Source organism: Sus scrofa, chromosome 12, assembly GCF_054392235.1.
Source record: "Sus scrofa isolate SSC_HxYL_T2T_F1_AM1 chromosome 12, Sscrofa_HxYL_maternal_Yorkshire_Landrace_v2.0, whole genome shotgun sequence".
In the NCBI taxonomy this organism is placed as follows: Eukaryota; Metazoa; Chordata; class Mammalia; order Artiodactyla; family Suidae; genus Sus; species Sus scrofa.
Window position 1 is genome coordinate 6462385 of NC_139394.1, and position 24704 is coordinate 6487088.

Sequence of the window (24704 nt, forward strand, 5' to 3'; positions counted from 1 at the left end):
AGGCAGGTGGGGCCCCGGAGGTTGGGCAGACCCCCTCTGCGAGGCCTGTCAACAGGACAGAAAGGGCATCTTTGCTTTTAGACCAAAACAAGTGTGCAACTGACCCCAGAGCAGCTGCTGGTGGAGGCGGCAGCGACTGTACACCCTCTGGTCATGGGTCCAGGGAGGGGTCAGCAGCCCGGGTCTCTGGGGTGGTGGTGGGGGGGCAGGATGGGGTCGGAAGTGAACAAGCCACTGACCGCAAACCTGATATGAGGAGACCCCCAAGCTCCCCTGAGGACAGTGGTGCTCTGGCTCAGCAGGGCGTCAGACACATAGAAGCTGCTATAGACGGGGGGTCTTCTCACGCCCAGGTGGCTGGGGACGCAGAGGGGGCAGCCACGGCCTGAGGGGTTTTCTGGTTGTGTGGCATGGCGCACCCATGAGAATGAGGAGCAAGTTGCTGTCCTGCCCTGAGGGGCCAAGCCCGAGCCAGGCCTCCTGGAGCCCGGCGCCCCACCACCAGCTTGTGAGCTGGTGGGGACCCAGCAGAACCGGGGTCAGAGGTCTCGGGCTGAGTCCCGCATCGGCCCCCATTAAGGTTTGATTTATCTTATTCGGTGCTAAATTTCCGCACCCGTAAAAAGACCCAGAGCCCTGCCTCCCCGGTGCCCTCAGGGGTCCACGGGAGCCCTCGGGGTGTTCGGGCCTGGCTGTGAGCCCACGTGGGCGGCTCAGGAAGGACTGAGGACCCGGCCGGGGAGGAGGGCAGACTCTCAGACTCACCGATCCACCTCATCAGCGACGTCAGGATCTGCAGGTACTTGGTCTTCTGGACGTCGAAGAAGGTGAAGGGTCCCAGGAGCAGAGTGAAGACAGCCTGGGTGATGGAAACGAGAGTGAGGGGCGCAGAGTCCCAGCTGCAGGTGGCACACTGCACGCGCGTGTGTGTGTGCGTGCGTGTGTGCACGCGCACTCGCAGGGCACACTATGTGTGTGGGGGCACGCCATGAGTGTGTTGTGTGTATGTGTGTGTGCAGGCGCGTGTGGAGGGCGGAAGGCACACTGTTCACACAGCTGCCACCCACGGCCAGGGCAGGTCCTAACCCAGATGTGCTCCCTGGGGTCAGAAAGCATCACCGGGTGGGCGAGTCCCCAGGGCCTGGGGTGGAAATTCAAGCCCAGAGCCGTGCTTCTCTCCTACTTCCTGTCCTGGGACCACCTTCCCGGCAGATCCGGGTGACACAGCCCCTCCTGCTTCCCTTTTCAGCAAGAAGCCCTGACTGGGGGTGGGCGCCAGTGAGGGGGCGGAAGACGAGCGCCAGCAAACCCCAGGCGCATCCTGGGCCCTCACGGTTTACGGGGAGAAAGGACACAGGGACGATGCGGAGGCAAGGGCCTGACGACACAGCCCCGCAGAGAGGACACCGTCCTGAAGGGCCCGGAGGATGGGAGTAATCAGGCCAGCGTTAATCAGCAAGGCGTGGGGCTGCGGGGACGGGAGAAGCCTGGAGAACCAGAGCCAGCGGCTTCCAGGGTGAAACCCGCAGAGAAACATCCCAGCTGGAGGAGAGCAGGGCCCGCACCCAGGGGGGGAGCAGACAGGCGTGGGGGGTGGGAGCCCGGCCAGGGGAGTGGGGCTGCGGGCGCCGGCGCCCCCGCAGCTCTTCCTCTCTGGGGCAAGAAAGGGGACCCAAGCCCTGCCTTAGAGAAGCGGCCTGTGGGAAACGTGTGCAGGAAGTGGAGGGTGATGGCACTGCGGCGGTGCAGCCACCGGCTGCTCGGGGAGCAGAGGGGTTAAGAGCTGCAGGCTGGTGTTACCAGGATGGTACCACTTCCAGTCTGCTCAGAAGCAGTGGAGGCAGCAGACCTTATTAACCTTTACACTGTGCCATTTTGTCACGTTCACGCTCATGACACTCAGCAGAGATGCGGCAGCCGGCTGGAAGCCCGAGGGTGGGGAGCGGGGCCCGCTTTGGGGAGTCTGGCCCTGTGAGCCGGGTGAACACATCCCAGCTGCTCAGCCTGGTGTCCCTCCCCTCCCCACCCTGCAAGGAGGGCAGGATGTGGGAGAGGCTGTGACCTCTTATTCAAGTCCATTATCACTGTGAGAATGAATGACAGGAAGGACTAAAGTGCCCCTTAAGGAAAGGCTCTAATTAGCTGGGGAGGGTGAGGCCCCCTGGCAGTCACCAGGGCTGGGAGACTTCTGAGCTTTCTCCTGGGCGCCTGCAAACAGCCTGCTTCTGCTCTTGCAGAAGCCGTTTCCAGTTTCCATCAGGCGGCGGGGTGGGGGGCAGAGGAAAGGGGCCCCCCGGCCGGCCCTTGCCGTCCCCCTGCAGCCCGGGGACACGGTGAGGTGTGGATCACCAGCTCTTGGCTGGGCGAGTCTGTCTGTATGCGGCACCACCAGCAAGTCCTTTAGGAAAATTACGCCTTCAGGGAAGCTTTCCACTGATGAATCTCTCTTTTGAAGGCTGGGAGAGGGACTTGTCACATGAAAGAGAAAGACGTGCAGAGCTGCTTGCCACAAATGCTCCCCAACAACTCTGGCCTGCTCACGACTGGACCATGGGGCACCTAGGCCAGGTCTTGGGGTGTTTCACCTCTGACCTCTGACGCCTCCTGCTGAAAACGCAGGGCTCCAGCTGTGGGTGCTGGACGTTTTCTTGGGGGCGGCTTAAGTGGGAGTGGTGGTCAGAACTCATCTTGGAAGCCTAGAGACTGGGTTTTAGAAGGTTCCAATGTGGAGAAACAATGGGATGGCAGAACCAGCCCCAAAGGCAGGTGGGGACCTCTGCGGGCTGCACAGGGCCTGCATGCGCTTCCTTAGATGCCGAACCCACGTTCATCCTCCCCCTCGGCAGATGTTTATCACGGGCCTATTACACAGGAGACCCCGCTGTACACGACCCTGAAGGAGGGGGCCTCCCTGAGAGCACCCCTCATTTAAAGGGACCAAGCACATGGACACACCTCCCGGGGTCGAGTCTGAAGTGTACACGATGTGCCGGCTGAGAGCCGGGGAGCGAGAGTCTAGGGCTGAGGACGAGGGGCCACCCCCGCCGGGCACTCTCAGATCAGTTCCAGGGCGGCGGGTCTGTCCCCAGGGCGGGGACTGGCGGTCAAGGGCTCTTTTGGAAGATTCAGTCAACGGGGTGACAGCCAGGGCTGGGTGCACTTTCTTTTTTTACGGCTCAGGAGGGCAGCAGCCCTCTCACGGGGCAGAGCTCGCAGCACGAGCAGCCGAGACCAAGTCGCAGCACAAGCTGGGGCTCATTAAGGAACAGGTGTCCTCTGCAAATGCGTGTGCGCCAGACTCGGCATCCGCGGTGGGAAAGGGCGGCGGATGCGGGCACGGTGGCGAGGTCTCGGGAAGAGACGGGCCCAGCGTCCCGATGGTCCAGCGGGGACAGAGCTCATCTCTGCACGCTGAACAGCCAAGCGTGGCACCTTCTGTCTTCCCTTTCCTTTTACAAAAAGAAGAAATGAAAAGCCAAGAGACAGCCTGTCCTCCTGGGTCCTCTTGTCCAGCCAGGATGACATTATAAATTAGCTGGCTCCTGAGCTGCTTCCCAACCCCCAAATGCCATTGATCAGTTCAGGCTCCGTCTCTGTTCAAGGACTCTCCGAGCCTGGCTCATTACAGGAGGCTGGACACCAACGGCTGCAGCCAAATATGTCTCTTTAAAGGAAGGAAGGAGGGAGGGAGGAAGGGAGGAAAATTCTTTGGTTTCTAATGAAACCTTCAAACTGGTCCCTGGGAGCAAGTGTGAGACAGACCCGGGAGAGTGCAAGCGAGGCTACTCCCGTGTGTGCCTCTCTCTCCCGGGTTGGGGAGCTCAGATGTGCACGGAAGGCCCCAGGGCAACCCTGCCAGTCCTGCTGGGCAGGAGGCAGCTCAGGTCCCCAGGCACAGGCAGCAACACTTGACCACGGCTCTCACAGCGCCCTGTTGGCACCCCAAATTCAACAGGCGTCTAGAACTCAACACAGCTGCCTCACCTCCGGCGCTCCAGCCACCCCCGGCCACCTCCAGCTGCTCCCACTGCAAACGTCCAACAACCTCTGACCCCTTCCTCACTCTTTGTGCTGATGTCCTGTGGCTGCTGGAACTTGGGGGCTTAAAACCACAGGAATGTTTCTGGCAGTCCCGGAGGGGAAAGGGCAAGGTTCCTAACCCGGAGCCAGAGGGGCAGGCAGGGAGCGGACCCAGCCGCTCCATAGGTAAAGTAAGAGGAACCAGGTGGGCAAAGAACTGGGTGGGGCGGGAGGGGGGCGCTCAGGACCGGGCAACTGTCCTGAACCCTTTGTCCCTCTCCCTCCCGGGCCCAGAGCCAGATCGCGTCAGTGTCGCCTCCCCACAGTCAGTCCTAACCACCTGCTCTTGTTTAACGCACAAGGGCTCCCCGGTTCACAGAGGACAAAGTCCAGTGGCCCCGGGATCTGGTTCCAGCCGCCTTTCTCGATTTCATCTCTGAAGACACCAGCCCCGAACCTCCGGTCCAGCAGCCCTGGGTTGTGTGAGCCCCCCCTGTGCCCAGCGCCTTCCTGCTGCTGGGCCTTTCTTTGCTCAGCAAGCTCATCATGCCATTTCTGGGGGTCAAAGCCTCACTCAAAAGCCTGCCCCTTCGCCCTGGTCTGCTGAATCCCCACGCCCTCAGCCCTGGGGGCAGTGGCTGCAGCTCCTGCAAATCTGCCTTCCGGCAGCGCTCGGCACAGTGCCCCCCACGGGCCTGGGCGGAACGTGCACACAGGAGCCCCATTTCTCCAGCCTCTGCCAGAAGTGAGGCCCAAGGACAGTAATCAAGACAGTCCTGAACTGACCAGCAGCTCCCTGCCCACGGGAGGCAAGAGTCAGCATCTGAGACTCGGGAAGGCCTGTGTGGGCTGAGCCCGGGACAGGAGCTTCCCCAGACAGGACAGAGGCTTTGCTGAGACCTGAGGTGGCACTGGGGGACCCGCTTTCTCCGTGGGAAATAGCCAGCCCACCTCTGGGATGGCAGAGTGTGACACGTGCTATACTGCTCCAGAGAACAGGGCTTCAATCGGGAGCTCTCTGCTCACAGGCGCTGAGGCTGAGCTGCCTGTTTCCATCTTCTGGAGTTTTAAGCCCACGGCCCACTGCCCTGGGAGAGGAGCGACCCCAGTGCAGCTCCACCTCACTTCACACCCAAAATGAGCCCAGAATCGGCCTCGTGCTGTGTCCTCTGCTCAATGGTGCAAAGTGGGAAAGCGGAAGTGTGTCGGCTTCGGGGCACGGAGGTGAAGCAGCTTGATGCCTGTCACCCCGTCCCCGAATACCTCTGGTCAGAGAAACACAATGAACATTTGAGTTTGATGCAAATCCCCAATCAAATGCCCGAGTAATGGGCCGCAAAGTCTCCGGGCTCCGCCTTCTGCCTGAGCATCCCCGGCTCCCCAGCTGCTGCTCCCACCAACCACCTGCCACCATGGGGGGCCTGATGTCACCCTGGGGCTGCAGGTCCCACCACTTCACAAACTGCTCACACACACAGGACATGGTGTCATGTCACGCTCACAGCCACCCGTGAGGTCACCAGACAAGTGACAATGCCTCCTTTTACTGATGAGGGGGCAGAGGGACTGGAGAGGTTGGGTGACAGGGTAAGAAAGCGGCAGAGGGGACCGGAAGTGTCTGGACCCCGTCCCTCTGGCTGCTGTGATGCACACCCTGCATCCTGTGTTAGGCTGTTCCCCCCCCCAACACCTCCTCTCCCTGCATCAAGCTAATTCTCACCCGTCACCCTCGTGATTCCTCCTGCTGGCAAAGAATGTCCCTCTCCACCTTCCTCATGCCCAGCACCTTTCAAGCCCCGCTCAAGGGCCAGGCTCCCCCACAAGTTTCTCTACATGTTTTAATCCTCTCTGGGGGCTTTTGACGGAATCACCAAGCCCACGGTCGGCACCCCATTACTTAATTCTCGTAGGTTCTATGTCGCCTCCTGTTGATAGGCTGGCTTTGTGCCCCCGGCAGAGTGTAAGCACCGGGACGCCAAGGACCGCATCTCGAGGCACGCCTGGGATGCGCAGAACGCATATGCAGAATACGCAGAATTTGGTGGAGGAGGGTTTACTCCTTGGGGCGGAAAGAGGGCCCCCTAGTCCTGCTGACTTGCCTCACACCCTTCACCACGTGGCATCTGAGCTGGCGGTCACCCGTCCTGCCTGAAAGCAGTTCACTTGTCAGGGAAAATACTCTCTTCCCCAAACAGTTGTGAAATCCACATGCTTCGACTGAGAAAGAGCGTGTGGAGAGGGCGTTGCTGTGTGTGCGGCTGGTTCCAGGGGACAGTGACACCCACCCCCGATGAAGGGGAAAGGCTTGTCTGACCAGCCCAGGTCCTCGGCTGCCCAACGTCAGCAGCACTCCCACGACCCCCAACAAGGAAGGGGTGATGTCTGAGAATAAACCACAAGTCAAGAAGCTAAAGGTTTTCAAAGGAGCCGCTCTTCCTACTCCTGAGAGACAGTGGATTCGTGGCTCCCAATCAGCCATGCATGGCCACCTGCCAGCTCTCCTATCAAACAACAGGAAAGCCCCCGACACTGGGCGCTGTCATCTTTTCTCCCGCTGGGAAGACACGGGGTGGACCGCAGCTTCTAATCGGAACTTAAACTTTGGGGAAATTCAACGCCACCCATACGTCCGTCTCGTTCCCCTCAAAGAAGGGCAGGGGCGGGGTGGGGAGATGGAGGGTGTGCTGTTCTTGGAGAAAAGGGACAACAGGAGAGAGTGATGCACTAAGTGGCCATACGCAACTCCACGGGACAGAGAGCGACACACCGATTATTAAGTGACCCTGAGAAACAGCAAAGCAGAACAGCTGGCTGACCCTGACCTGGATGCGCGTGAACCGGTGGCATCTGGCAGGACAAAGGCCAAATGGTCAAGGAAGCTGGCAGTGCCCTCAGGACACCAAAGCCATGCTTCTGTGGTGTCCCCTTGTTCCCAGGCCAGGAGAGGGACAATGGGCTGGATGGCCAGCTCTCGGAGCGCCTTCTTATCTACTAAGTTCCCTCTAAAAATGGGGTCTTTGCGGTTTGTCTGTGGCTCCCCTGGGGCAGTGAGGTGGAGCTTCTGAGAGACAAGAGGCGGGTACCAGTAGCTTTCTCGTGGCTCCAGTGGTCAGCTCCTGGAGTTTCAACACAAAAGGCCAGCAGATCACTTGGGGTCTTGTCCCAGGACTGGGCGGGTGGGGGGAGGGTACTCAGATGTCCCTGCTACTTCAGCAGGGGGGATGAAGCATCAAATCTTGGGATGCTGGATGGCCACATGCTGCCTGATCTACCTAAACACTCAGGGACTTTTCGGGGCTGACTACGCGGTGCCCAGCAGGCAGATACGGTAACACGTCCACGGCACGGCCGAGCGCTCTGGGCCGCTCCTGGAGGTTATTTCAAGTGATAAAGGAGACAGATGCCCCGACTACAGGGCTGTCTTTGTTGGGTGCCAGGGGTTAAAAGTTAATTGGGATTAATGGCAGCTCAGCATGAACCCACCCCTAAACAGGAACTGAACTTTCAAGGCGTCCTTGATGTGCAGTGAAGAAACACTCAAGGATTCTATTTTTATTTCTCAGGTGGCTGTGAACGGTTTGGTTTGGGAGTTTGTATTTCCCCAGCCTGAATGACAACGTCTGGCGAGTCAGCCACGGAAAGAAGGTGAGGTCTGAGGCGGGGGGTCAACGCCTTGTCTCTGATACTGGGGAGGGACCAGAGGCCTCCCAGCGCGGGGTCTGTGTCCTGATGTTACTTAGCCAAGTGTTCATGAACTTCCCAAAGCAAATGACGTGGGCACAGAGGTATTCCATGACCACGAGCCATGGCCGTGTCACCCTAGCAAGGCCCAGCACGCCCCACCTGTCTTCCAAACATCCCAGGTGGGAGAACTAGAAAGAACTGAAGCCAAGGGAGGCCCTCCGACCGAAGAATGTTAGGTCAATACTCTTCTCACTGGACCTCAGTTTCCCCCGCCCAAGTTCATGCTCCAAACACCCGTGGGGGAGTCCAAGTTCTTCCCACCTAAACAGGAAGGGCTGTCATGCAGAGGATGACGGCGAGGGAACGAGAACGGGGGCTGGGCTGCAGCTGCGCTGGCAGCTTGGGCACCAACCCTGGGGAACCATCGTCACAGCTTATGTGCCAAAACCCTCTGAGGGGCATGTGCCACCTAGAAGAGGTCGCTCAAATCTGGCAGGAGAAGCGGCACTTCCTCAGGAAACGGAGAACGGAGGTTTCAGAAGGGACGACCCTGCCCCACAGGGCAGAGGATGGGCGGGGAGAGGCTGACCCCGAGGGCGAGGGCATGAGGAGCCTTGTCCTGGGAGAGGGGCCTCCTGCCAGGACAGGCTGCTGGGCTTCAGGCGACCAACCAACCCAGCCACGATGGGGATGCTGCCAACCTTTAGCCACTGAGCCCTCAAATATGTTTGTTTACCTGCTGGAGGATGAGTAATGGAGACAGATGGTGCCAGGACGCCTCTCTGGCACCTGCACCCCTGCAGCAGAGCTCTGTCTGACCGCCACCCCCCCAGATCGTGCTGCTTGGTCACCACGTCTGAGCATCCCTGGGCCCCTCCCCACCTTCCCCAAACGCCACCTAGAAGGTACTTGAGAGATGCTTGCTGAACGGACGGAAAGACTGAAGATGCAAGAGATGCTGAAGATAAAAGTGGAAAGAGTCTCGAGAGGCACATGCTGCTGAAGCCCAGAAGCCGACGCTATGAACCCAGCTACTCTCTCATGACGTCCTTCAGCAGAAAACCCAGGCTGCTCACGTCAAACAATTCAGCCCCATTCTGAGCGAGCAAGCGAGCGCAGAGACCTACAGTACCTGTAGCTCTCACCAAAAGGCAGGTGTGTGTTGGAGTTCCCACTGTGGCGCAGTGGAAACGAATTTGACTAGTATCCATGAGGTTGTGGGTTCGAATCCTGGCCTCACTCAGTGGGTTAAGGATCCCACATTGCCGTGAGCTGTGGTGCAGGTTGCAGGCGTGGTTTGGATCTGGTGTTGCTGGCCTGTGCCAGCGGTTACAGCTCTGATTTGACCCCTTGCCTGGGAACCTCCATCAGGCAAGTGTGTGCTGCTGGGAGATGCCTGGCCTGGAGAAGAGGACACTGAGCCCCAGGCAACGGCAATAAAGAGCCGAAAGTTAAAGATCCCCCAGGGAGTTCTCAAGTAGCCACTGAGCTACAGAACAGAGGCAAGAGACCAGCTCCGCAGGCAGGAGCTCCAGAGCCTGCCAGGAGAAAACACTTGTTCCCAGGCCCAGTTAACTGAGAAGAGGCTGCAACTCCGGGATACCGTCCAGGCAGAGTGGCCAGGAGGGGATGCCGACACAGCCTCCGCTAAAGTGCTGGTGAAAATGTCCTTTGTCTCTGATCCTGGGGAGCCTGGAAGAATGATTTCTGGGAGAAACCACGGAAGGCTGGCTGCTCCTGTCCGCGCACACACATGTGGCTCCGGCTAAGCCCAGAGAGCTGCCTCCCAAGGAGGCGCGTACGGTTGGTCTGGGGCTGGGAAGGAGGTGGCCTGGAGGAGAAGGGCCGAGGGGCTGTCCAGCCAGCTCTGCGATGGGAGGGCTGAGCACAGGCCAGTCTGGGGCCCGGGGCATCGCTCCTCACCTCTCAAGGCTCCTGGGTGATGCCGATCTCAGCGCTGTCACCCAGAGACAACAGGGCAGCGGCGGGACAGTCTCAGGCTCCTCTGACGCTCCCCAAACACGCTGACTGAGAGGCTGCCTTGCAGGTCTGACAGCTGAAAACATCCCCAGATCCCTGCGTCAAAACCTGCTGCTTCCCTGTTTCTGAAGGCGGCTGGAAACAGACGAGACCTGGGAAAGAACTCAAATGACTTCTTTTTCTCAGCCCCCTTCTCAGCCATCCTCCACCCTGTTCAGATGAAACAGACAATCCTTACTTAGGGACCTGAGGTTTGTATGCAACTTTAGGGTTTTGCTCTGGGAAGCCAAAAAAAAAAAAAAGAGGCACGTCTCTTCCCTAACTCAGGGCGTGAAAACGAAAGGTTGGAAACTCACCCCAAATGTCTACTGTCTTCCCTAGGAGCCCATCTGTTTAACTCAGTTTTTGGTTTTGGTTTTTGTTTTCTGGCTGCCCCTGAGGCATGTGCAAGTTCCTGGGCCAGGGATCGAACCCGTACCACAGCAGCAACCCAAGCCCCAGCAGTGGCAACACCAGATCCTTAACTCACTGCACCGCCAGGCAACTCCTAGCTCGGATCTAACGACGGCGGGAGAGGGAGCTCCCTGGGAGGGAGTGAAACGCCACGACCCATGGGAGGCGCCTCCAGCACAGGGTGGCCTGGGTGTGGGCCCCAGGGAGACGGTTCAGGGGCTGTGACCGCTGCTGGAGGGAGCCCGTGTCTTTCCAGAATACATGCTGTGGCTCCCAGGCAGCTGTTCCTGCCATCGCATCGCCGCCTCCTCCCAGCCTCTGCTGTGGCATCAGGAGCCCCACCCACATGGCCCAGGCATCGTCGCCCACAGCGTCTGCAAGCCCCCAGTTCTGAGGGGCTGCTGTTGGCAGGGAGGAGAGAGCTCTGCCCCTGAACAGGCTGCCCCCTCTTAGGCCCAGAGCCTTCCCCCGCCTCCTGACGGCCCCCAGGAGACCCCCAGCACCCAGAGGAGGCTCTGCCTCAGGGGAGGCTCAGAGAACAGGCAAAGCCAACATCACAGAGCACCTGCTCAGTGCCCAGACACGACGGCATCTTCCGTCTAAGGCTGCTTTCCAACCCCGACACCCTCCAAATGGGTTATTGTCTCCACCTGAAAAAGCTGGGCTTGAGGGGGATTAATGACCGTGTCCAGGAGCGCATAACAACCCAGACACAGCAGAGCTCAGAGCTCGGCCTGGCCCCATAAAGGCTCCTTCCCTCTCTGGGGCATCTGACCACCTCCCTTGATTGTGCCCTAGAGAGTCTATCCAGGCCCCTCGATGCCCCTTCAACGCTGGCTCCGGGGGCCGCGGGGGGCACGGCTGCTGCCCCTCACCCCGCAACTGCAGACAAGGCTGCGTGCCTGTGGTGTCTCTTCCTCAGCTGAGAAGCCAGATGGTACCGGTGGTGGGCAGAGTTCCAAGGATTTGATGCCAGGGCTGCAACCCTTGTGGTTTTGGGGGAAAAGATTAATATTGTGGAAAACCTACACAGGCACTCGCTCAATAATTATAAGCCGTCGGGGTTTATAAAGGAGCCTGGCTCCTCCTGAGCGTGAAAGAGAGAGAAGGGGTCCACACCCACACGCCCGGGTGAAAAGACCGACGGGCTTGATCTTCAACCGGGTGGCTTTAGGAACATGATAGGGAGCTGGGAGGGACGTGTGTGTGAGGAGGGGGGAAGTGGGCAAAGCAGGCGGAAGCCGGGGGCTCTGCCTCTGGAGCTGGCACCTGTTCTAATACTACCCTGGCCACCATCCAGGTGCCGAGGGGAGGCAGAGAGATGAGTGGCGAGCCATCCTTGACCTCCTGGCTCCTGGCCAGCTTCTGACTGCTCTCCTCTGTCTTTGGTCCCCAAAGACTGGGGTCCCTAAGCCCTTGCTGAGGGGCAGCTTCTGTCCCGGCCCCCCTGCCTCTGGGAAAGGAGGGGCCAGCTGGACGGGGAGGTTTTCTGGCTGGAGTGGTGGCTGCCAGCTGCGGTGAGCCCTGGGTGCCAGCAGGCTGAGGGGTGATGGGGAGCCTCGCACCCGTGCCTGCCCACCCGAGGGGTCTCGTCCCTTCAGACACTCAGGGAGCAACCCCCCTGTGTGCGGCCCCTCGCAGGCTCTCAGCTGAAAGGAGACCCTGAGGGGCTCACAGCAAGCCCAAGGAACGGACCCCCGATAAGATGCCATTAAGGCCACGGGGCGGTGGGGGTGGGCTGAGCGTGGTCTGGAACCAGCGAGTGCCTGTCTCTGTGAAGGGCACAGAGCTGTGGAAAGTGCCCAGCATCTTCAGAGGATGGCAGTCAGCAAGGGTGAGGTGGTGGGGCAAGAGAAAGTTCCAGAAGAAGAGTAGAGCAGGCCATGTCCCGTGAAGGAGTTTAGACACTGCCTTACGGAGAGGAGTTACAGGGTTTTAAGCAGGGAAACGGCGCCAGAATTACCTGAAGCCAGGCTGAAGGGAGGAAACGTCAGAAAGAGAAAAGCCTCATGACCTTGGGGCGCTGGCCTGGGCTGTGATGACAGCCAACCCTCCGTGGACAAGCTCCCCCGGCACGCGGGTTCCAAGGTGCTCCTCGGGGTCCCCTGGGCAGGATTCCTCTGCTCTAACAGGGTGAGACTTGAAAGGGACTTTAAAGGTTTGAACTGTGGGTCCTGGAGGCCAGAGGAGAGAAGGCCTGGCCAGGGTGTCCCCACCCAGCCGGCCACGGTACAAATGCCCTCCCAGGCCCTGGCAGGGAGCCCTGGGGGAGCTCTGGCCAGGATGGTGCATGCCTAGGCGCCACAGAAGCTACAGCAACAAGAAAACAGGTCTTGTAGGGGAAGGTAGGAGAGGACTTGTAGGGGAAGGTTCCTGAAAGTTCCAGAAGGGAGCAGCACCTCTCTCCTTGCTCTCCTCAGGCTCAGCGAACAGACACATGCACGAAAACTTCTCAGGCACCACAGGCTTGGTTCCCTGCTTCCCTCTTTTTCAGCCACTGAAGTCTGCCCAAAGAGAGTCAACTGTCTCTGTGTCCTGGTCCCTTTACACTGGACGTCAGGAAGGGGAGAGGGTCAGGATGGGGAGAGGGTGCGAACGTGGCGTCCCTCCCCCCGGGGCTGTGCCTGGAGGGGCTGCGCTGGGCGAAGTACCGGCTGCTTGAGGCATGAGGAAGCTGGGCACATGAGGAAGGCATGAGGAAGCTGGGGAAGCTGGCCCTGTGATCCAGGGGCTGGGGGGCAGCTGGCGGGGCCAGGCTAGGGGTCAAGTCCTTAGAACAAGAGGACGTGAGGGACAAGGGGTGGGCTCCCTGGGAGAAAAGCACCCAGACCCCCGAACCACCCGATTCTGTTAAGTAAGTTGCTTGGGCATTTTGGATGATGGCTGGTGCGTGAGCCTCATGGTCTTGCAGGGCTGTTTGGCACCTCCAGGAATCTGCTGGCATCTGCTGGCTTCTGGTGACCCCACCCTGGGGACACTGGGAGGCAGAGCCCTCACCCTGTCACCTCAACTGCCTGAGGATGCCCCAGGCGAGGCGCCAGATGATCACTGCAGACGCTCAGGCGTCTCCCCTCCTCATCCCGCTCTTCTCGGGAGGGGGAGCTGCGGGGAGTGGGGGTCAGGTGCCCAGACACGGGAGCCCTGCGGGGAGCGGAGGCAGGCCGCTGGCTCCACCCCTTCCCTGCTGACGTCCGACCTCCAAATAGACGGAACAAGGAGCGGGATTCTCGGCCAGTGCTGAGTAACCTTGGAGGGGGCACCGAGGGGAGCCGACATGTCAAGCGGCTGATTAACGAGCTCTGTCGGGTCGGGTGTTAGAAATCACGCTAACTATCCCGGCTTCCTCCCCAGTGGATCAGAGACAGAGGCCTCTTCCTCCAAGAGGGAGCCATGAGCCCATCCAGGGTCCATCCCAGGGAGGGACCTGTCTGTCGGCCACAGGTAGCAAGGCAGCCTCTGACAAAGGGATGTGGCTGGAGCCCCTTGTCTCTTGGGGACATTCAGAGCCTGGACCCGGTCTGATCAGAGCGGGAGTGGGGCTGTTGCCTGTCTGCACTGAAGCGCCCGAGGCACCAGCTTCAGTCTGTTACCGGTGAGGCCAGGCTGGAGACCCGCCTGCCCCAGTCCTTCCTCTGGAGGAGGCTCGGCGGGCTGGGGAAGCGGGTCTCTCTCTGGGAGCCTGGGTGTCGGCAAGGCCATTTACCACTGTGACAGGGCCTCGGCCAGCGGACTTTCTCAATGGGGAGAGTACACAGAATCCCCCTCAGAACTTGCTTGGCTGCTGTAACATTGGACCGGGGGGGGGGGGGGCGGGGAGGCTCGGGAATCTATATTCTTAATAAGCGTCAGTGGTCTTGGAACCAAACTCTGGGACCCAGCTGAGGCCTTCGTGCCTGACTTGGGGGGGGGTGTGCAGAAGGCTGGGCAGCGTTCCTGGAGGCCGGGTACCCCCCTTGGTTGGAGCACAGCCCCCTTAAAGTGGTGAAGAGGACGCTGCCAGAACTGCTGGGCTGTCACAGACTGGGGGTGGGGGGACGGGTGGCGTCTAGCCCTGGTCAGCAACCCCCTCAGCCCGACTGTCTCCCCCCCTTCGTGGTAAGGTGTCCTGAGAACGTCTCAATCTCAGGCTACAGTTCTTCTGCAGCCTGACTCTGCTGTGCCCTGTGACCCTCTCTGCCGGCTTCACACAGCATCCGCTGAGCAATGCCCTCGGCGCGCGGCACCTCCCTTTGCACCCGAAGGCTTATCAAAATGTACCTGCGTCTACTCTTGGCTCATCCACGAGACAGCCTGAGCTCGAGCAAATTAATCAGGTGTCATCATTAATATGCACCCTAATTGTTCAGCTCTGCCTAATCACGCCCGTGTTCCAGACACTTCTCTGCCGGCTGCAAGCCCTTTGGGGTCCTTTGGCTCCGGCTTTCTCCTGCGGGCTGGCCTGCAGGCTGGGGACCGGGCCTGCAGGTACTTTTATTCTCTGAGCTGTTTGCAGGGCCAGCGCCGCTGGCTGGGGCACCAGCCACTGGAGGAGCACAGCTGTACTTTAGAATGAGCGCTTTATTTAATTAAACACGTACTGCCAGGGCCCTGGGGTGCTATTCAGAAAGACAGCGGATTCTGCTTATAAAAAACACCCTGCAATGGAGAGTAAGCATCACTGAGGGAGTAGCACAGCCTCCCGAGAGTCAGCAGGGCTGTTGCAAGCCCCATGGATTCATCTACGGAAAGAAAGCAGCAGAGAGACCAAAGCGGGAGAAGAAGTGTGGTTTGGCCTATGGAGTTTTCATTCTTGTGAGCACAAAACATTTGAGAATGCTCCATGTGACTCTTAAAACAACTGGGAGGCTGCTGCATGTCCTACACTACAATTGTTTTTCCGGACTTTTTGGGAAATGAAGGAAAAAACCAAAAGGGAGGGGGGATCTGAAATCAACAACCGGACATTTCCTTAAGGAACGAAGTTATTTTTAGCCCTTTGCCCAGAAGTGGGAGGTCTGGAAGCAGAGGGGCTGAGGAGCAAGGAGAAGGCATGGGCTGCGGCGCCGTGGGAGTTGGCCTGGAGCAGCTTCTTGAGGGGACTGACTGAACACACACACACACGTCCGTGGCCAGGAGCAGGCAGGGGAGCTCGTGAGGCAAAGGGCACCAGCTTTTCACCCCCGATCGCGCTGTGTACAAATAAAGAAGCCTCGAGCTCAGGGTCTGCCTGGGACCAGTGTGAAGCGTGGATAAAAATGGTGCTGCAAGAGCACGGGGCAGAAGGCCCTCGGCAGGGATGAACGCTCCCCACGGAGACCTATTTGGAAGCTTCCCAACCAAACCGGCCTGTGCATGAGTGTGGGCCGCGGATGTACACTTAACAAGTGCCACGAAGCTTCTCTAGCTTAGGGCTGTGTGTGTGTGGTGTCCACGCCAACACCCCGTCAGCCTGTCTCCGCATGGACTGGGCTTCGTATTCCTGCCCTTTTCCCAAGAGATGAGCTTCTAAAAGTTCTATTTATAAATGCCGAATTTTCACAGACTAAAGTTTTAAACACACTAGGGAAACTGAGCGCTGAAGAGGAACCCGCAGCGAGTCCTTCTGTAAAGCAACAAACCGGTTTGGAACAAGTAATCACACCCGGGTTTGTTCCATAGGCTGGGATTTTCATGTGACATCCGGCAGGGGTGGCCCGCTTACCGGGCACAGATGACTTCCCAGTTCAGTGCTCTGCCCTGGGTGAACTGGAGGGTGGGGGCAGGGAGAAAGGACAAGAAACCAGACAAGCCAGGCTGACGGCTTCCCTCGTGCCTGGGGGTAAAAGGCGCCTGGCCCTGGGCAAGTCCTATTTGTGAGGCTGTACTCATCCCTTTCCAGAGGCGGAGATGGGGACAGAGACCTGGTGACAGCCAAGCCGCCATCGAGAGAAGGGGGTGTGGGCAGGTCACCTGCTCAGGGGCTGGAACAGAGTCAAGGCCAGAGGACCTCTGCTCACCCAAAGAGCAGTCTCTGAGGCTGGGGGTGGGGACTGTCTTGTGACCCCGAGTCCTGTTACCCCGGATCTTTCCTGGGAGCTGGGAGTGGGTGGCCCAGGGGAGCCAGCTCCGTCCTATAAGCTGGTGTGTCAGGAATCAGCCATGGCAGAGGCAGGGCGTGGGGCGTGATGGATGACAAGCTTAACGCCGGCGGACAGAACTCACGTCCCTGGGAGCCGCATTAAAAATAAAAACAGCGGTCCTCTCACTGAGCTGCAGGAAGCTCAGGCCAAACACCCAGAGGCGTGGGGGCCAGGAAGGGGTGGGGAGGGGTCACTGTGGTCCAGCGGGGTGCTACCCAGGTGCTACCTGTGAAAGGTGAGGGCTGGTCCAGAGCAACACTGGGCAGCAGCTGGGCTGGCACCGGAGGACATACGGGAGGCTGTGCCCAGACACCAGTGGCAGCAGGGGGTGACGGGTGGGCTGGTGGGGCCCCGCGCGGTCCCTTGGCAGGAACTCGAGAGACAAGCCACAGCGCTGGAGTGAGTGACAGCGTAATCTGAATTTCATTTAGAAAGGGCTGGGGCTGGGGGATAGAGAGCACAGCAAAACACAAGAAGCCATTCTCTGGATGAGACACAGAGACAGCTCCCTAGGAAAAAAAGAAAGAAAAACGCAGCCCTGTCCCTGTGTTATTGATTTCCTTGAAAAAGAAGAGACAAGCCAATCCTTTAAAGTCACTCATTTCTATCTGAGCGCCGGCCACTGTTTGAAGTTAGAATTCGCTCAGCGTCAACGCCTGTCTGGGGAGAGGGTAACGCAGTTTTGGGGTGTGGGGCAGAAATTCTCCCTAGAGACGAGGGATCGTGAAAGCAGAGCTTCGGCACTTGGGGGTACACCCTGTGACAAGGGTCTTCCCGGGGGCTCAGAGGAGCTGGTGGACAACCGCAAACCACTGCCGGGTCAGGGTGGGCCGGCCTGGGAGGGCTACTCTGCTCACCGCACCTGCAGGGACGCCCAGCGTGGTGGGCATCTTCCCACAGGCAAAGCCACACTGACTTTCCCGGAGCCTCCGGAATGGAATGAGGAGCTGTGCTGGGACGGAAGGAAGGAGTGAAAAGGAAGGGGTTCCCTGGTAGCCCTGGCTGGTCCCCAAGCAGTCACCATCCTGTGAGGGCGGCGCCTTGATGTCCCAGACCCTGTAAGACCCCGTAAGCAACACCCTCCCCGCTCCAGGGGGCCAGGGACCTCCCCTCCCCTCGGCTCTGGTTTGGTGCTGGGCTGAGTCCCAGCCCAGGTGAGTCAGGCCGGAGGGCGATGTCCCCAGAGAAGGGAAACTGCCACCAGTCCATCTACAGGACCTGCCCTCCAACTTCGGATGGAGCCACGGCTTTAGCCTCCTTCGGGAAGACAGCCCATCACCCCGCCCCGGGGCCACCCTTCCCGTCCCTCTGTGTCTCTCTCCCTTCGGCTTCCCCGCATTGTGCAAACCCAGGAGCAGCATTCATGCTGTAACCTACTGGAGCTGTGCTCCAGGGCTGGTGCCCCCGGGAGGTGCCCCCACGGGTCCCATGACATCACTGCTGCTGCTGAAACTTGTTGCTTCACACGAACTTTCCCTCCTCGCTGGTCCCGAAGGCCTCTAGGCCACCTCCTGCCCCAGAATCGGTAAGAATAAACATTCAAGCAATGGCAGCGGTGACCCACTTATTAGCAGATGCCACTGCCCCAGGGCCCTGTGGCTGCTGCTGAAAGAACAGAGAGAGCGAGACGGCGGCAGGGACGGGAAACGTCCTTGCGAAGATGTGCTGGGCTCCAGTGCTGCTTGAGCGAAGGGAGAAGCCGGCCTGGCTGCCCAGGACCGAGGGGCGGCAGGAAGGCAGTGGGTCAATCAGGCGGTCGGGCGCACCCGGATCACTGAACAGATGCCATCCTTGGGCAGTGTCACCCCAACCTCTGCAAACGGAAGCTCCAAGCAGGCGCGACCCGCCCCTCCTATCCCGGCTCTCATCACTGCCTCAGCTCAGTGACCCTGGCGCAGTCACAGTCCCCAGGTCTCAGTGTTCTCTGCTGTGAAATGGGAAGATGCCAAGGATCTCACTGTTTGGCTGGGAGGACCAAACAGAGATGAGGAAGTAACGGGTAACAGGCCACATGGATGCAAACAACACAGCAGGAAGGAGCCAGCAGGGCTCCACTTGGTGCTGCACTGGGGGCGGGGGGAGTCACTCCCCCCCTCTCCCGAAGGACGTTTTTGCTTTGAATCGTACTTTTCTAGGAAGAGATCATTTGGTCTAAAGCTGGGGTTGCTGGCTATTTGAAATGTTGCTAATGGCAGAGGCAAGCACTGTCATGTAAGACTGAGCCCAGACGCAATCAGAAAACACAGCCTCCTGCCAGAGAAAGAGAAACCAGGGCTCCCAGTGAAGGCCCGGGACCCTTCAGGCGCTAACCGAGCCCAAACCAGATGCTCCTTTAGGAAGAGAGTCCAACAGGCAGAACTCTGCTTACAGTCCCCAAACACAGCCTGCTTCTTCAAGGGCTACCTGGCAGAGGGTGGCAGGTCACCTATCAGGCACCTGCTAGCTGCACCTCTCTCCTGGAGGTGGATCTCACAGCCCCTGCATTCAAGGCAGGACAGCAAGCCAGGGTGACTTTGTCCTGTCCCAAGGCAGCCTACGAGGGTCCCCCGCCCAGTACTGCCAGTTTGCGGCCAGGGCTCCAGGCAGGATGAGCTCTGCTCGGCCATCTGCGTGCCTGGTTCTGCCCAGCCGGGGCCTGCTGGGCTGCTGGTGCCTGGCAGCACGTGTCCACCTGTAAGCAGCGGAGGCTGCTCCTGCAGGCAGTGAGGAGGCTTAGAACCCAGGGAGCTCCCACCCCCAGGCTTCCCTCTGCCACTCTTAAGGAGGCAGCGACACCAGGGCATGGGGTATGGATGAGGCTGGGAAGCACAGTGAGGACGAGGAAGGAAAACAAGAGTGTCTGGCAGTGTCCTTGACTCAAGGGGACAGTGACAGACATCCTGCTTCCCAGATGCTCGGGACAGTGCAATTCTGGGACGGAACTCATTTCCATGCACCCCTGCCACTTCACCGGCGGCCCCTGACCCCTCCTCACTGTGCAGGAAAATCAGATGCTGAGGGCTGGCTTTGTTTCCTACCAGAGCCAGAGCTGCTGCAGAAAGAGTCCCAGGATGCTCCCCAGCCTGGAGGCAAGGCTGCCGGTTTGAAAGCGTTGGGGCATCAACACCTTCCCCTCTGATCCTTCGGAGGAGCAGGAGGGGTGGGCGGTGGATTCTGAGGGTCAGATCCTGAAGTGAACTTTTCTGGGCCCTCGCGATGGGATCCAGGTTGCTGCTGGCTCCGGTGGGACGCCCCACCCTGGGGGAGGCGGGCACGTGTGACTCATGGGACCAGCCCCACGTCACAGCACCCGGCTCCTCTGAAGCGAAGCCGTACTGGCAGTCACAGGAAGAGGATGCAGGGGGCAGGGTGGAGGGCTTCCCTTCGTTAAGTTCAGGGCTTTGGGAGGCGACTGGTAACTACTGGTAGAGAAAGCCCCCTTCTCACAAGTACTCCTGATCCCATGTGCAGGCTGCCTCCGAGCGCTCTCATTCCAGGGGCGCCTCTTGGCAGCAGGCCTGGGAAGACACAGAAGAGGTGGCTTCCAGAGCGCGGTCTGAAAATGACACCGTAAAGCAAAAGCCAGAACATACTGCCCTGGGATAGAAAGGCAGCGGCTATTCTGAGGTCCTTTTATTAAATACACAGGCCAGGTTTGTCGTTTCCCTGAGACAGAAGGACTGTGCCTGGCGTGGGAAGGGGCCTTAGTGAAACCTGCCTGCAGCCTCACCCGATGTGGCGGCAGCAAAGCAGCTGGTAGGAGGCACGGCGGGAAACTTCTGGGAGGGAGGACAGCCTTCCAAACGCGTGTGAGCGGGGCCAAGCGCGAGGGGGACCCTCCTCTCCCAGGATCGGAAGGGGCCACTTGACGGAACAAGGATGCGGGCCAGACAAGGGAGGAGAAGATGCCGTATCGCGCAGCAGCGCCTGGGCCCGACCAGGAAAGCACGTGTGCCAAGGCCCTGGCTCAATGCTTCCAGCTCACCAAGTGGGGGAGGCCTGTCCCGGACAGAGAGGCCCCGAGTTCAGGGTCAGGAGGCGCTGTTCCACGGAAGCTACAGTCCCAGGGGGCCACACGCAAAGTCGTAAAGGAACCTCTGAGACAACGCGAAGGTCCGCCTGCCTTGAATCTCCCCAAGCCGGGCAAAGAGGAGCGTGTCTGAGCCGAAAACCTTGCGAGCAAACTGAAGCCCCCGGTAGTGTGCGTGTGTGCGCGTATGTGTGAGTCCACAGCCAGAGAGAACGGGCTCTGTTTCTGCTCGGCCCCCTCCCTATTTCGGGCAGCTTTTGCGGGCGGCCTGGTGGCAATTAGCTCTACGAGTTGTAAGTGCAGTATCTGGGAGGCGAAGGCAGAAACGAATGCCCGTCTGCTTTCCTGAAGGGTTCCTTCTGTTCCGTCAGAGATTTACTGAGATTTGAGGCTTCCATCACGTGGAAGGTTTATAGGAAGAACGGAAGGAAGACTTTAATAAGGCAATAACAGCGCTGCTAAATAATTCACCAGACAGGTGGCAGCAGCCCATGTTCCCCAGGCTCCGTACCTGTTTTGCTGGTGGACATGGGGTGGGGAGGGGGGATGGGCATGTGCCGGGCAGATTCTGTGCGGACTCCAGCAGGCCCCCCCTCCCTGGAAAGACCCACCTGAGGGGCAGAGCTGCTGCCCCCTGCCCTCGACCTGCTCCCGGGTCTGTGCCAAGGCTCTCATACTCTCTCCTCCACCTGCCTCCCCTTTCTGCTTGGCTCTGCTGGTTAGAGATCCAGATGGGTCCTTACACTTCTAATACTTCCGCTAATTTTTGTGGGGGAGGGGGCACACCGTGCAGGGCCTTGATGTGGGATCTCAGTTCCCAGACTAGGGATGGAACTCGGGCTGCAGTGGTGAAAGTGCTGAATCCTAGCCACCAGACCACCAGGGAGCTCCCATGCTTTTGCTAATTTTATCAATCACAGGCTGCTGAAAGGCTCAGGGGTGACAAGGCCTCCAGAGCATGCTTCTGGCTGCACTGCTGAGTCCTCCACCCGCCCCCGAGGCCTGGAAGTTAATGTGCTACCGAAGTCTGGGGAGGACCTGGGCTGAGATGCAGTTTTGCTGGAAGAGTCCTGGCTAAACACGCAAGAGGCGCCACATAGACCATCTGACTCAGCAAACGCATAGAAGAAAACTAATCTCTCCCGGAAAGGTCTATACGCTGGGACCGGGAGGCCAAGCAACCATTCTGCCGTCCCTGGGGTTAACGCATTCAGACCCAAGTAATGCAGCTGGTGGGGGCCGTGGCGGCTTCTGCCAGGATAGGGACAAGGAAGGGGCCACCTTCGTGGGGAAGGCTGGCTCCCTCCCGGCCCTGCCTCCCACACCACATCAGCTAAGTGGCCATGTGTCAAGCTGTGTGTCACCTATGCACCTAAATCTGTGTCAGGGCCGAGGAGGGTATTTATAGACTCTGCACAAGCGAAAGGGAGTGATTTCTAAGTCCCGCCCAGACAGCAGGCAGACACCTGCTTCTGGTTTTGTCTCCCATCCCCGAGACCCCAGACCCATCGGGCATGCTCCCCGGCTCCACTTCCCCTCCCCCTCACAGGGCACAGAGCCTGGAGACTCATGGGCTCCCCCTGTCCGCGGGGCGGGGGCAGGGAGACGGGGCGCGGGCTGGGCTGATCCACAGCTGGAGGCCCGTCTGCCCTCAGGGTCGGGTTAGGGTCAGCCCAGGCCTGCCTGCCCTGCAGGGAAGCCCGGCGACCTGCTCTCGGGCTGGTCAGGAGGAAGGTCAAAACAGGGAAAGTTTCCAGACCCCTGGCCCTTTTACAGGGCTTTGCTGAAAGTGCCCCCCAACCCTGAGCCAAGTTTCTCAGCGGTCACACCCCTGGAGCTGGCACTGCCCGAACGCCTTGTCCAAACCACCTATGGCAGAGGCCACGTGGCCAGGACACGATGGGGCTGGTGTGGCAGTGACACCATCCACGTCCTGCGCGGGACCCATCGGCCAGAGTGTGGGCCGTGCAGACCCTGCTCTCTGGGCAAAGTTTGGCCAAGAGCGAAGGCGGCTCCCGGCCCCCGGCCCCCAGGGTGGCCTGGCCGGGCGGGGCTGGGGAGCAGAGGCGAGGCCACTCACCAAGTAGATGCGGTAGGCGTCCACGCGGCGCAGGGGCCCCCAGCACAGGTCTGTGTCATTGTACTTGGCGTCGGCCTCCACGCCGCAGGAGTCGTTGCCCAGGGCGCTGCTGAGGGAGAACAGGGGCTCAGTCTGGGCCTCCCTGCTTGGCTGTAGAGGCAGAAGCTGCCCTTCGTAATCAAGGGAAGCCACGGGCCCTCCACGCCCCCAGCCGTGGCTTCAGATCCAAAGATCTAACTCTCTGCGAGCCCTGGTTTCCTGTCTCTGTGGGCGGGCACCTGCCTCCATATCGTGCCGCATGGCTCCCTGGCATCTCGGGAGGCCCTGGTGGGAACCCTGGTCCCTTTCCCCATGGGACAGGGAAGCGGAGAGTGGTGAGAAGCGGGTCTTGGAAGGACAGCTGGCTGGGGCACGTGCCAAAAAGGGCCTCGGACACCTCCATCCTGCAGATGTGGATGGATTCGGTTGGTGTGGAGCTTCTGCCCTGAGACCTCCGCCCTGATGCCTGAGCACGCCCATCTGGCTGCATCTCGGGGTGGGGTGGGGGGGTGGGGGGGCACTCACCAGGTCACCTGCATGAGGGAGAAGGGCACGGCGGCGGCGTAGATGGCCAGGTCCCCGTACAGGTAGATGATGATGCAGAAGTAGAACAGGTTGACCCCCACTGAAAGGAACAAGGTCGTCGGTCAGGGAGCCGCAGGCAGGCGCCGGGCTTCTTTGGGGACGATTGCCTCTCCACCTCATCCACGGCTTTCTGTCCTCCAGGCACTGCGGGAAACCCACCCCAAGTCCTGTTTCTCGTTCTGCTTGCCTACCCTGTGATGCCGGCAGGAAACCCCTCGACTCGTGACAGTCACCCGAGAGGGGCTGAGTGAGGCTGCATCAGAGAGGTTCTGAGCCCAGACGGGTCCAGGGCAAGTGCGGGGCAGGGACAGGTGCGGGTGGGACCAGAAGCGTCTTCACGCTCGGGACAGGCTGCTCGGGGGGAAGGAGGAGGGACGGCCTGAATCTGGAGCCTGGCACCTAGGGCTCGCTGGGCCGGGGCCTCCTGCGCAGCCAGACTCAGGGCTCTGAGATAAGACGGCTGCCGAGGGACCGGAAAGCAAGAGGATTGTCAGGACGGGGCCCAGCTTTGGAAGCTGAAATCAAGAGGGTTAAAAGCCCTTGATTTTCAAAGACCAAGGGTCTCATTCGGAATCTGGCCCCTCACCAAGGACGCAATGGGAAGGGTGGCCAGGTGCGCTGGGAAGAGAGGCAGCACAGGAGCCGGTGCTCAAGACGGTTCCCTGCCCTGCTTACGAGAAGCCTCTGTGGGGAGGATGCTGACTTTGGAAGGGGAGCGACGTGGATGCTCCCTCTGCAAAGGCAAACCTCGGTCCCCTCTCCCTGCGGGGGGCCTGGACGAGGAGCTGTGAACTCGGGCTCTGGTCTTAATCACATCGGCCTCGTTTCCTGAGCCTGGCAAGTCCCCAGCTGTCTTTAATCCTGCACAGTGAGAAGGATTCGACCTGCATGAAATTCCACGTATGATTCTGGCCACGGAGAACAGGTGTAAAAGCTCTGAGACAAGCACCCGCACCCTACGACCTCAGGGGCATGGCCCCAGACGGCCAGTCTCAAACTGCCATTCAGACGGACTGCCTGTTTTTGGTGTCACTGATCTCAAGCTGCTGGAGTCTCTGAGAACAGAAAGAAAAATGAAGTGACAGTTCCCTTCTAATCCTGGTGGCTCAGAAGAGCCTCTAGGTCCCCGGGGAAAGCCAGGAGCATATTCCTCCTGGGCTATTTGAGGTTGGCTCTGCCGCTGGGCATCTAGGCAGCAAAGACCCAGAAGACAGGATCCTTGAGAGAACCCTGGAGGGCCTGGCGGAGCGTTGAAGGCCCAGCTCAGGGGCCCCAGGTCGCTGCTGCTCACACCCAGGCTGTGGGTCAAGCCCCCGTTCCTGCTTGTTCCTCTGTTCTGAGCCAAAGCTCCTGCAGGGAACCCGTCCTCCCCGACTCTCAGCCTTTCCTCCTGCCCGCACGCGTGTCAGCTCTTTATAAACTGCCACTGGCCCGCCCTGATCAATAAATGTCATTACTAGACACAGACTGGGAGGATCAATGAACTTCCAGGAGGCCAGCATGGCTGGCACTGGCATTTCTAATTACAAGGACTGAGTCTGGACCCCCAGGGGGGCCTTTGGGGGGAGGAGGGCAGCCCTTGCAAAGGTGAAGGCGACACTCTGCAAATTACGATAGAGCTGAGCAGTGCTTTCAGCTGGGGGTGATTCTGCCCACTGCCGCCCCCCACCCCCCACCCCCGGACCCGAGGCAAAGTCTGAGGACATTTTTTATTGTCATGACTGGGAGGTGCTACTGACAACTAGTGGGTAGAAGC

General features: G+C 59.7%; 1 protein-coding gene across 16 annotated transcripts in view; it reads right to left on the bottom strand.

The window, feature by feature from the left end:
- Positions 1 to 24704, bottom strand: part of TMEM104 (transmembrane protein 104) — a 54262-nt gene that overhangs the window by 14932 nt on the left and 14626 nt on the right. For 5 of the 16 annotated variants that reach the window (XM_084983688.1, XM_084983686.1, XM_005668622.4 and 2 more), the window contains exons 7-9: positions 22889 to 22988; positions 22325 to 22433; positions 766 to 859 (exon numbers count right to left, since the gene is read on the bottom strand). In XM_084983688.1, coding sequence (XP_084839814.1) covers positions 766 to 859; positions 22325 to 22433; positions 22889 to 22988 — 303 coding nt within the window. Of the gene's footprint in view, positions 1 to 765; positions 860 to 22324; positions 22434 to 22888; positions 23093 to 24704 lie in introns of all 16 variants that reach the window. The other 11 variants (XM_084983689.1, XM_084983687.1, XM_084983691.1 and 8 more) reach the window with 3 other exon arrangements.